Here is a 12,272-nt window from a genome sequence, read left to right as displayed (position 1 = left end):
AAGTGTTTAACCAGTGGATGTGACTGAGTTACCTCAAACTGCTTAATGAAGTGTTTAACCAGTGGATGTGACTGAGTTACCTCAAACTGCTTAATGAAGTGTTTAACCAGTGGATGTGACTGAGTTACCTCAAACTGCTTAATGAAGTGTTTAACCAGTGGGTGTGACTGAGTTACCTCAAACTGCTTAATGAAGTGTTGTTTAACCAGTGGATGTGACTGAGTTACCTCAAACTGCTTAATGAAGTGTTCTTTAACCAGTGGATGTGACTGAGTTACCTCAAACTGCTTAATGAAGTGTTTAACCAGTGGATGTGACTGAGTTACCTCAAACTGCTTAATGAAGTGTTGTTTAACCAGTGGGTGTGACTGAGTTACCTCAAACTGCTTAATGAAGTGTTTAACCAGTGGGTGTGACTGAGTTACCTCAAACTGCTTAATGAAGTGTTTAACCAGTGGGTGTGACTGAGTTACCTCAAACTGCTTAATGAAGTGTTTAACCAGTGGATGTGACTGAGTTACCTCAAACTGCTTAATGAAGTGTTTAACCAGTGGATTCGACTGAGTTACCTCAAACTGCTTAATGAAGTGTTGTTTAACCAGTGGGTGTGACTGAGTTACCTCAAACTGCTTAATGAAGTGTTTAACCAGTGGGTGTGACTGAGTTACCTCAAACTGCTTAATGAAGTGTTGTTTAACCAGTGGGTGTGACTGAGTTACCTCAAACTGCTTAATGAAGTGTTGTTTAACCAGTGGATGTGACTGAGTTACCTCAAACTGCTTAATGAAGTGTTGTTTAACCAGTGGATGTGACTGAGTTACCTCAAACTTCTTAATGAAGTGTTGTTTAACCAGTGGATGTGACTGAGTTACCTCAAACTGCTTAGTGAAGTGTTTAACCAGTGGATGTGACTGAGTTACCACAAACTGCTTAATGAAGTGTTGTTTAACCAGTGGGTGTGACTGAGTTACCTCAAACTGCTTAATGAAGTGTTGTTTAACCAGTGGGTGTGACTGAGTTACCTCAAACTGCTTAATGAAGTGTTCTTTAACCAGTGGATGTGACTGAGTTACCTCAAACTGCTTAATGAAGTGTTTAACCAGTGGGTGTGACTGAGTTACCTCAAACTGCTTAATGAAGTGTTGTTTAACCAGTGGATGTGACTGAGTTACCTCAAACTGCTTAATGAAGTGTTGTTTAACCAGTGGATGTGACTGAGTTACCTCAAACTGCTTAATGAAGTGTTGTTTAACCAGTGGATGTGACTGAGTTACCTCAAACTGCTTAATGAAGTGTTGTTTAACCAGTGGATGTGACTGAGTTACCTCAAACTGCTTAATGAAGTGTTTAACCAGTGGATGTGACTGAGTTACCTCAAACTGCTTAATGAAGTGTTGTTTAACCAGTGGGTGTGACTGAGTTACCTCAAACTGCTTAATGAAGTGTTGTTTAACCAGTGGGTGTGACTGAGTTACCTCAAACTGCTTAATGAAGTGTTTAACCAGTGGATGTGACTGAGTTACCTCAAACTGCTTAATGAAGTGTTTAACCAGTGGGTGTGACTGAGTTACCTCAAACTGCTTAATGAAGTGTTTAACCAGTGGGTGTGACTGAGTTACCTCAAACTGCTTAATGAAGTGTTGTTTAACCAGTGGGTGTGACTGAGTTACCTCAAACTGCTTAATGAAGTGTTGTTTAACCAGTGGGTGTGACTGAGTTACCTCAAACTGCTTAATGAAGTGTTGTTTAACCAGTGGGTTTGACTGAGTTACCTCAAACTGCTTAATGAAGTGTTTAACCAGTGGATGTGACTGAGTTACCTCAAACTGCTTAATGAAGTGTTTAACCAGTGGGTGTGACTGAGTTACCTCAAACTGCTTAATGAAGTGTTGTTTAACCAGTGGATGTGACTGAGTTACCTCAAACTGCTTAATGAAGTGTTGTTTAACCAGTGGATGTGACTGAGTTACCTCAAACTGCTTAATGAAGTGTTGTTTAACCAGTGGATGTGACTGAGTTACCGCAAACTGCTTAATGAAGTGTTGTTTAACTAGTGGATGTGACTGAGTTACCTCAAACTGCTTAATGAAGTATTTAACCAGTGGATGTGACTGAGTTACCTCAAACTGCTTAATGAAGTGTTTAACCAGTGGATGTGACTGAGTTACCTCAAACTGCTTAATGAAGTGTTTAACCAGTGGATGTGACTGAGTTACCTCAAACTGCTTAATGAAGTGTTTAACCAGTGGATGTGACTGAGTTACCTCAAACTGCTTAATGAAGTGTTTAACCAGTGGATGTGACTGAGTTACCTCAAACTGCTTAATGAAGTGTTTAACCAGTGGGTGTGACTGAGTTACCTCAAACTGCTTAATGAAGTGTTTAACCAGTGGGTGTGACTGAGTTACCTCAAACTGCTTAGTGAAGTGTTTAACCAGTGGATGTGACTGAGTTACCTCAAACTGCTTAATGAAGTGTTTAACCAGTGGGTGTGACTGAGTTACCTCAAAGTGCTTAATGAAGTGTTGTTTAACCAGTGGATGTGACTGAGTTACCTCAAACTGCTTAATGAAGTGTTTAACCAGTGGATGTGACTGAGTTACCTCAAACTGCTTAATGAAGTGTTTAACCAGTGGGTGTGACTGAGTTACCTCAAACTGCTTAATGAAGTGTTTAACCAGTGGATGTGACTGAGTTACCTCAAACTGCTTAATGAAGTGTTTAACCAGTGGGTGTGACTGAGTTACCTCAAACTGCTTAATGAAGTGTTTAACCAGTGGGTGTGACTGAGTTACCTCAAACTGCTTAATGAAGTGTTTAACCAGTGGGTGTGACTGAGTTACCTTAAACTGCTTAATGAAGTGTTGTTTAACCAGTGGATGTGACTGAGTTACCTCAAACTGCTTAATGAAGTGTTTAACCAGTGGGTGTGACTGAGTTACCTCAAACTGCTTAATGAAGTGTTTAACCAGTGGGTGTGACTGAGTTACCTCAAACTGCTTAATGAAGTGTTGTTTAACCAGTGGATGTGACTGAGTTACCTCAAACTGCTTAATGAAGTGTTTAACCAGTGGATGTGACTGAGTTACCTCAAACTGCTTAATGAAGTGTTTAACCAGTGGATGTGACTGAGTTACCTCAAACTGCATAATGAAGTGTTTAACCAGTGGGTGTGACTGAGTTACCTCAAACTGCTTAATGAAGTGTTTAACCAGTGGGTGTGACTGAGTTACCTCAAACTGCTTAATGAAGTGTTTAACCAGTGGATGTGACTGAGTTACCTCAAACTGCTTAATGAAGTGTTGTTTAACCAGTGGGTGTGACTGAGTTACCTCAAACTGCTTAATGAAGTGTTTAACCAGTGGGTGTGACTGAGTTACCTCAAACTGCTTAATGAAGTGTTTAACCAGTGGGTGTGACTGAGTTACCTCAAACTGCTTAATGAAGTGTTGTTTAACCAGTGGGTGTGACTGAGTTACCTCAAACTGCTTAATGAAGTGTTGTTTAACCAGTGGATGTGACTGAGTTACCTCAAACTGCTTAATGAAGTGTTTAACCAGTGGATGTGACTGAGTTACCTCAAACTGCTTAATGAAGTGTTTAACCAGTGGGTGTGACTGAGTTACCTCAAACTGCTTAATGAAGTGTTTAACCAGTGGGTGTGACTGAGTTACCTCAAACTGCTTAATGAAGTGTTTAACCAGTGGGTGTGACTGAGTTACCTTAAACTGCTTAATGAAGTGTTGTTTAACCAGTGGATGTGACTGAGTTACCTCAAACTGCTTAATGAAGTGTTTAACCAGTGGGTGTGACTGAGTTACCTCAAACTGCTTAATGAAGTGTTTAACCAGTGGGTGTGACTGAGTTACCTCAAACTGCTTAATGAAGTGTTTAACCAGTGGATGTGACTGAGTTACCTCAAACTGCTTAATGAAGTGTTTAACCAGTGGATGTGACTGAGTTACCTCAAACTGCTTAATGAAGTGTTGTTTAACCAGTGGGTGTGACTGAGTTACCTCAAACTGCTTAATGAAGTGTTTAACCAGTGGGTGTGACTGAGTTACCTCAAACTGCTTAATGAAGTGTTTAACCAGTGGGTGTGACTGAGTTACCTCAAACTGCTTAATGAAGTGTTGTTTAACCAGTGGATGTGACTGAGTTACCTCAAACTGCTTAATGAAGTGTTTAACCAGTGGGTGTGACTGAGTTACCTCAAACTGCTTAATGAAGTGTTTAACCAGTGGGTGTGACTGAGTTACCTCAAACTGCTTAATGAAGTGTTGTTTAACCAGTGGATGTGACTGAGTTACCTCAAACTGCTTAATGAAGTGTTTAACCAGTGGATGTGACTGAGTTACCTCAAACTGCTTAATGAAGTGTTTAACCAGTGGATGTGACTGAGTTACCTCAAACTGCTTAATGAAGTGTTGTTTAACCAGTGGATGTGACTGAGTTACCTCAAACTGCTTAATGAAGTGTTTAACCAGTGGATGTGACTGAGTTACCTCAAACTGCTTAATGAAGTGTTTAACCAGTGGGTGTGACTGAGTTACCTCAAACTGCTTAATGAAGTGTTTAACCAGTGGATGTGACTGAGTTACCTCAAACTGCTTAATGAAGTGTTTAACCAGTGGATGTGACTGAGTTACCTCAAACTGCTTAATGAAGTGTTGTTTAACCAGTGGATGTGACTGAGTTACCTCAAACTGCTTAATGAAGTGTTTAACCAGTGGGTGTGACTGAGTTACCTCAAACTGCTTAATGAAGTGTTGTTTAACCAGTGGATGTGACTGAGTTACCTCAAACTGCTTAATGAAGTGTTTAACCAGTGGATGTGACTGAGTTACCTCAAACTGCAGGGGTGTGTTGCAGCGGCTGGTTGTTAGCGAGGGGATGGGTGAGTACCCAAGGCTGTTGGGCAGCAATAGTGGGCCACAGGGCAGAGCCATCAGGGGGTGCAGAGGGTCCTCGGTCAGCGGTGGTGTGATTGGCGATAGCGGGCGGGACAGGTGCAGCATAGGGAGCGGTACGGCGGCGTACTTGGCCCGGCGCTTCTTAAAGGGGGCCAGGAGCTCTGTGAGAAGGGTCCAAAGTTGGAACGATGGATCAAATAGAAAAACTTATCTGTTCTGGTGACCCTAAACTCCTTTATTAGGAGACGTCATGTTTTAGAACCAAAGAATCCTGACAAACACACATGGGCTGTTTCTCACAAACCACTTACTGTCACCATCCAATCAGTATATTGTCTTTTTAACGAGAAGCCGGTGGGTACAACAAGGGAGATGATGTGTGTGTTAGCGGGGGAGAACATACCATGAGATGTGGGGTTGGGGGTGGATCTGCTGCTGGTGCTTTGGTGTGACGAGGTGGACTCTGAGCCGTCCTCCAGGCTGGCTGAGCAGCTCTCGTCCTCTGCCTGCTTGATCCAGCGCTTCCCGGGACAACACATTACAGCATGAGGCGTCAAGGTCACACGGCTCAGACATGTCCACGCTGATCAAATCTAGTCCTTTCTCCTCCTTGGCCTGTCCATTCACATCACGCCAGTGTTTTACACCACTAAACAAAATTGGAGCGTCATGAAAAGGTCTCCAAATTGGATTAATCTGAAGCTGCCCACCTTCTGTTGCTGTGTGGGTGAGAGAACGGATCAATTCCTTAAACAAAGAGGACGCAGAGCTGTGGTGGCTATAAGCCACATGGGTCCGGTTATGACCGTGAGAGAAGGCCTGAACTGAAACAGCAATCGGGTTCCAGTATGGGCCAAGGACAGCCTTTGGTAAACGCTGTTGATGAGCCAAACGGGCGGACTACGTTTAACATACCGCTTTTGTTCAGTTTGAACTATGTAAACAATTGCACCAGAAATGACTTCAGAGGCAGCAGATAACAATTCCAATAAAGGATGAGAGCTAGAGTCAGCGTGCCTGACCCCAGCGTGGCAGGGCGCTCACCTTCTTGTAGCAGCCATAGGTGCCGTCCATTTGCAGCGGCCGCGGGCGGTGGCGCTCCGGGTTGAAGGGTGAGCCGAAGCGGACGTAGTGTTTTGGCGCGGTGCAGATGTAGGAGGTGTGGGACAGGCCTGGCAGCATGTTGAGGGTGGTGGCCAGCACCGTGGGGTCTGTGGTGATGCGCAGCGGCCCATCTGAAGGAACGTCCGGCTGGATCTTCTCCCCAGAGGGTCCTTTGTCGTTCAGCCACTCCGTCACCAGGTACTGGGGGGTTAAAGGAGAGTTCACATTAGACACTTGAAAAGCAGTGTGGTCCTAGTGGAAAACAATTCGGACCGAGTTGGTAAACCATCTGGACCATTATTGTGAGTCAAGAACTGATCGATCCACTCCATATTGATCTCGCAAAAAGAGTTAAAGTTGGAAAGTTCTTGGATATTCATGTGTTCTCTGTAATAGTGCTACCGCAAGTGGGGGCTGTAATTTTTTCACAAATTAGCGAATAATCGATAGAACTGGTGAAAACAGCTATAGAGACTTCCACAAAAGCAAAAACCTCAGAAGACTTCTCCCAAACCTTTTTAGTCTTTGGGTAGCGCAGGTTGCCTCTGCTGAGGCAGACCTCCGGGTCCAGGAGATGGCCGGTCCCCAGGCCACACTCTCCTGCGCTGAGCTCCGTGTTGAACGGTCCGTGGAGCCCCTCTTCCTCTGGCGCTGCCGTCTGGTCCGTGGTGGCGGTGGCGGCGGCGGCGGCGGCGGCGGCGGCGGCCTGCTGGGCCAGGGCCTGCCTCTGGCGGCGCGCGCGCTGCGAAGAGCTGGAGCGGTACCGCGAGATGCGGCTCTTGGAACGGGGCTTGCTGGAACGGGCCGGCGGGGGCTTGGTCGGAGCCGCTGGTGCGGCGAGGCCAGGGGCTAAGGATGTCGGCGCCTTTTCTGGCTCGTTTTGGGGCAGTTCCTACAGAAGAAAGAGGAACAACTCTCAGGTCAGTTGCTGGACCAAACAGGATGAATCTGATGGAGAAAGGGTTTTCATCCCAACGCACCATAACGTAGGTGGCCCGCCGGGTGCTGATGCACACGGCTGCTGTGCTTCCAGAAGAGGGGTTCACTGCTCCGTCCGTGGGCTCCACACACTCATCCTTGGGGTCCTCCGCTCCCATTGCTCTCCGTCCTTTCTCCATGCTGTCAAACGCCTACAAACAAGAAGACAAACACTGTTTGTAGGACCTTCTTAAACATAAAACAGGAATGAAACAAATGCTTTCCTTTCCAAAAGGTCCTCATTTCGTTGGTGTAAGAAGCACCTCTGTATTTATTGAAACTTTCCCTAGAGTCCAAGGTGTTACCTTTTTGCTGGAGCTGATGAGGCCATTCTCGTCCACTTCTCCCTCCTCTGCCTCTTCCCGCTTCACCTCACCCTGGAGCCCGTCCTTCAGCACAATATATAGATGACTTTACAACACTATCCAAATACTACAATATTTTGAATGAAATGGGTCTTCTTAAATATCAATGTAAATGTCATTTAAATTAAGTTTATATTTTGTGCACCAACATGCTGACTGAGTTAGTGTGTGGTCGAGTGAGAACACAAGGTATAGAATGTGAGAGTCAAGATAGAGAGCACCTGATGCTCAGCCACCATCACAAGGCTTTTAATTGATAGCTAACTAGCTTTCCGAGGGAAATGCCACCTCTGTGTCGCTGGCTGCATGCAGCTCTCCGGCCTCCGGCTGCTGGCTGCCCTCGTCGGAGGTAGCCCCTGTGGCGGCTCCTTCGCCCCGCTCCTTCTTGCGGGCTTTGCGCTGTCGGGTCTCAGCCCCGGTCAGTGAAGAAGGGGCAGAGGGGGTACACGACGGGTCCTCCTTGGGGCGGAGGTTGTGCTTCTGCACAGGGCAGCTCTGGTTGCCCTTGTGGCAAGCGCAGTCCACATTGTAGTTGCTGAGGGGGTTGATGTCGAGGGAGGGAAAAAGTGCATGTCGGTATATGCTGTTGTTTCATTTGCTTCTGCTGAGCTAGACGATACCATAGTCTAATTTGCTTTTAGATTTAATACATCAATGACTTATTTTACTGAACCTTTTTTTGTCAATATTGCTTGCTATTGATATCCTAGTTAAGCCCTCTCCCAGTGCACAGCATGAGTGTTACAAACTGTCTCAAACTGACTCAAATCACAAAGAAATAATGTTCAACAAGCAAACGCTTACTGACAAAGAAATGCCGTTCTAGGGAGCCGTGATACTGACCAGCTGTGGAACTCGTAGTCGAATGCGATGGTGACTTCGGCATCCTTGGCGATATGCCCGAGGGCGTGTATACAGAGGTGCAGCATTCCTTCTGCCATCACATGCCGAACCTTCAGTGAAGACAAGACAGAGAAACAAATAAAGCACAGCCCTAAACAAAGTTCATCAAAGAATATGACCTTGGTTCATTGGAAATAACACAAATGAATGAAGAAAGAATCTTACCTCGGCATTAGGCGTGCAGGACCTCCTGATGAAGCGGGCGTCATTGCCAAACGTCCGCGCGTCCACACACATATCCACTTGGTCGAACTTGGAGTAGAACAGCACAAACGGGTAGGGTCTGCAGAAACAGAGTAAGAATATTGGTATGTGGCACCGGGAGAGGACTATCCTTTTGAGCATCATTTTTACTTATGAAGGTGACTTACTTCTTGAAAAAGTGCCCGTTGACCTCAAACTGTTGTTTGAGCATGACCTTTCCCCGGTACTCTATGATCAGGGTGCCAGCGTCCATGTTCTTAGATGCCCTCAAAGTCTTCCTGTGCTTTTGCACCCGTGTAACACGGCCCAGCGGGAGCTGAAACAAATTCACATTGCATCTCATAACCACACAAGATTTGGACTATGGAAAACCCTGGCCACATTTCACACAGTGGCCATCCCTCTGGCAGGGCCTTCTATCAAACTTTGGATAATTGCATCTAATGGACAGAGAGGGGAGTGGTCTGGCTCGGGTTAAGCCGATTTTATTTCTCAATCATCTGGGCTTCAGATGTGGGCCTTTGGGATAGTCTATGCAGCAACCTCCCTGAAATAAACAAGCGTGTAGAGGGAGTTTGAGAAGTCAGCTTACCTGCATCTGGGAGCTCAACACTGCGTTGTTGCTAGCTGGCTCTGTGTGGTCGATGCTGTCCACGTCAACACTGAGATGGGTCGTCGCCGTTGTCGTCGTGTTGATCTTTGACTGTTGTGCGGTTGCTGTGGCAACGCTCTCCGTCTTTGTCTCTGCTCCGCAGTGCGACTCGAGAAGCGTCTGGACGTCTGCACTATACTGGTTGGCGTGGGCCTCGTCGTACTGGTCCGTCCACTGGCGGATCTTGGTCTCCCAGCCCTCTGCAGTGTTCTCGTCCAACACGTTGGCCTCTATGGTCGAGTTCTGCAACATGGGGTGAAGGAGGGCAGTGTGGTTATGACCAGTGGCTGACCACAAGTGCATCTCAGAAGGTATGGAGGCAGCTAAATGCCTCAGGCTGGTAGACTGAACCAAGGTATGACTACAAAAAATAACATTAAAGCTTTCAAATCGTACCTTCATCCTCATGGACTTTCTAGAACCCTCTCTGAAGGCCTAAAAGAAAAAAGAAAAGGAACGTTATGTGGATATACATTTACCATCAAGCCAAACATCCGGGCAAATGCCACGCACAATGGCAAGCATTGGCCAGCTTTTAAAAACATACCTTGACCTTCTTGCTCTTGGGCGTCGCGCGAGCCTTCTCCGTGCTCTTCTTCCTCTTCTTGGACTTGTTCCTTTTGACGCGGTTGACGGTGAGCGTGATGCTGGTGGGCGTGTGCTGTGTGGCCGTGTACGACACGCTGGCCGGAGAGACTTCCTCATCTCCGCTCTCTGTGGCGCTGCTCTCCCCCACTACGCAGAGAAGCTAGCATTTCATCATGCTGTTTACAGAGGCACATGCCAGCCAACAAGATGAACCAACAACAAGACCCACTCCTTACTACATCCTGGTCCTATCTTTCAACTCACCGGATATATTCTCTGGCTTCCTGTGCTGGCCGTCGGGTGCTTTCCTCCAGTACACGCTGCGGATAGGGCCGGGAGAACAAGGTGAGGAGGAAAAGTGGGGATAAAACTGAAGCATCCACAATACAGGCGAGGCAAAACTCTGCGCCGGGTCCAGAAATGTGCTCACCTGCAGTTGTGGCACTTGTTGAGCAGGCCGTCGGAGGTCAGGGTGCAGCGGCACCAGCTCTCAGGGTCCTCCGAGGACGAGCTGTCGCTGTCCGCAGAGTGGTCCTCGGTGCCGGTGCGCCGGCGGAAGCCATGGCCGTGAGCCACGCCGCGGTTGAGCTCCATGCGGGGAAGGATGGTTTGGGAGAGCGGGGAGGCGGGTGGGGTGGGAGGAGGGGGAGCGCCATAGTTGTGATCCTGACAACACACAACGGAAGACTGTTGCATCTTCAAAGAACGGGTGTTCAGGCAAAACAAGGAAAAAGTAGGGAGGGAAACGAAAAATGGAGACCAATGAAAATGAAGGCAAAACACGGTATGTGAAACAGTGCAGCAGTGGTAACTAAAGATGCATCGTAAAGATAGATTTATCTATATCTATAGATATCTAGATCTATAGATATAAAATAGAGATATAATTTAGTTATGGCAGGTTAAATACGCATGGTTTGCTTTGTTCAAACAACACTTGTGGACAAGGAAGTAATGGATTTCTTGGTCATGAGTGAGGTACTCGCTTTCTTAATTTATTTTCTTTACATTTTTCCTTTGGGTCGTGTTCCAACACAAATTCAGGACAGAGTCAGATAATTGAACCAATGAGCCGTGAGCTCACCGTATAGGGCAGGCCCCGGTAGCCATGACTCTGTGCACTCCCACAGCTGTGGCTGTTGTAGTTCTTCTCATTCACCGCAGGACTGGCTTCCACTGACTCAGGGCTGAGACAAAGGCAAAGAGAATGACTTCTTCAGACAGACACTAGGTGGAGCCACAGCCCAAAGCACCTCACAGTGAGCAGAGCAATTTGGGAACCTAAAGAATCTGACCATCATTATTAATAAAATACTATCCCTCCCCCTGTACAAAAGGTAAAAGGTAAAGGTAAAAATGAAATGTTAAAAAGGGTCTTGAGGCAAATGTTTTGAGTCTGGATTGTGGGCAAGCGTGTCGCGGCCAGTTGCAATCCATAGAACCACTGTAATGCAAGCGCACGGTTGTTCATTACAGGCTGCTGGCGATTCCTGGTCAAATAGGCCCGGCTAATGGGCTTCACTCATGTAAAGTACATTTTGACTCGTTGTAGCAAACAAGATTATCATTATCTAGGGCTGTGGTCAACCAAGGGAAATCTTGGTTGACTGAATTCCGACCAATTGATAGGTTGAACAAACTGCATGAAATCGGCACTATCAATCTGCAAATAAATCGGCAGGCTATCGTCAGTGCTGTTTGGAGGCAGTCAGTGGGTTTCAGATCCACTCTTGGTCCGAATATTACCGGTCCGAATAGAGAAGGCTGCGATGCACGCCAGGGTGTCTGATAACGTCACACTCAAAGCCTATCAGGCATTAAATACCCAAGTTGAGAGAGCATCGCTAAAAACATTGAGACAATACGACTTTTTTGAATGCCAACACAATTTTGGCGTCCTTTTAACCGAAAGCTGTTGCACCAAAGACATAATCAACATGGTGCAAATGTTCAGACCAGAAGTCATCTTTAAGTTGGGCAAGTTCAAATTTGGGAAAACTGGGGAGTTTGACCTCCTGTCTTATAAGGAGTATAGTCTATTAACCATACGATTCTCAAAACGACAGAGCCTTGGATATTATTTGTACACATAATTAATGTTGTTTCTTATACAATATAGCCTATCCCTGAAAAATAAAAACATCACCTGCATACGTCACTCCCGCCCCTGAAGATAAGGATGACGCAGCATATCGCCCACCCAGAACCTGACCTGTCATTATCATCTCTGAGAGGAGACACAAACTAATAGTAACAATGTCTTCATATGAATTCATATAGCCGGAAAGGCTTGCATACTTCTAAATGTGTTTACCGTATAGGGCTGGGCAAATATGGTGCCCAAATTATAGCATAAATCAATTACGTTTAGCTTAGTGTTGGCCCGATAATATTAGTTAAGAACTTGGTAGATTGATAGTGCGTATCTTGCACTGCTGCAGAATGCGTTCTGATCCTTTTCCTCCCTACAGGGTTCTGTTTGAATACTACGATATCAAGCAGGACTGCTGTGTGGACGCACGTGTCTTTCAGATACCCTCATCCGTTCTATGGAGACTAGTAAAA

At 46.0% G+C, this 12,272-nt stretch overlaps 1 protein-coding gene across 4 annotated transcripts in view; it reads right to left on the bottom strand.

Annotated features, from left to right (window-relative positions):
• The window catches only part of setd5 (SET domain containing 5), a 60,401-nt gene that overhangs the window by 15,243 nt on the left and 32,886 nt on the right, over window positions 1–12,272 (bottom strand). Inside the window, exons 3-18 of one of the 4 annotated variants that reach the window (XM_079747755.1) lie at window positions 10,792–10,894; window positions 10,138–10,403; window positions 9,972–10,027; window positions 9,667–9,854; window positions 9,516–9,554; window positions 9,060–9,362; window positions 8,635–8,783; window positions 8,429–8,546; window positions 8,204–8,313; window positions 7,649–7,895; window positions 7,301–7,384; window positions 6,998–7,147; window positions 6,532–6,909; window positions 5,958–6,218; window positions 5,317–5,434; window positions 4,848–5,074 (exon numbers count right to left, since the gene is read on the bottom strand). In XM_079747755.1, coding sequence (XP_079603881.1) covers window positions 4,848–5,074; window positions 5,317–5,434; window positions 5,958–6,218; window positions 6,532–6,909; window positions 6,998–7,147; window positions 7,301–7,384; window positions 7,649–7,895; window positions 8,204–8,313; window positions 8,429–8,546; window positions 8,635–8,783; window positions 9,060–9,362; window positions 9,516–9,554; window positions 9,667–9,854; window positions 9,972–10,027; window positions 10,138–10,403; window positions 10,792–10,894 — 2,797 coding nt within the window. The remainder of the gene's footprint in view (window positions 1–4,847; window positions 5,075–5,316; window positions 5,435–5,957; window positions 6,219–6,531; window positions 6,910–6,997; window positions 7,148–7,300; window positions 7,385–7,648; window positions 7,896–8,203; window positions 8,314–8,428; window positions 8,547–8,634; window positions 8,784–9,059; window positions 9,363–9,515; window positions 9,555–9,666; window positions 9,855–9,971; window positions 10,028–10,137; window positions 10,404–10,791; window positions 10,895–12,272) is intronic. The other 3 variants (XM_079747756.1, XM_079747757.1, XM_079747758.1) reach the window with 3 other exon arrangements.

This window comes from Pollachius pollachius (genome assembly GCF_949987615.1).
Source record: "Pollachius pollachius genome assembly, chromosome: 12".
NCBI classification, from domain to species: Eukaryota; Metazoa; Chordata; class Actinopteri; order Gadiformes; family Gadidae; genus Pollachius; species Pollachius pollachius.
The sequence above is the reverse complement of the archived record's forward strand: the minus strand, read 5'-3'. Positions and strand labels throughout refer to the sequence as shown.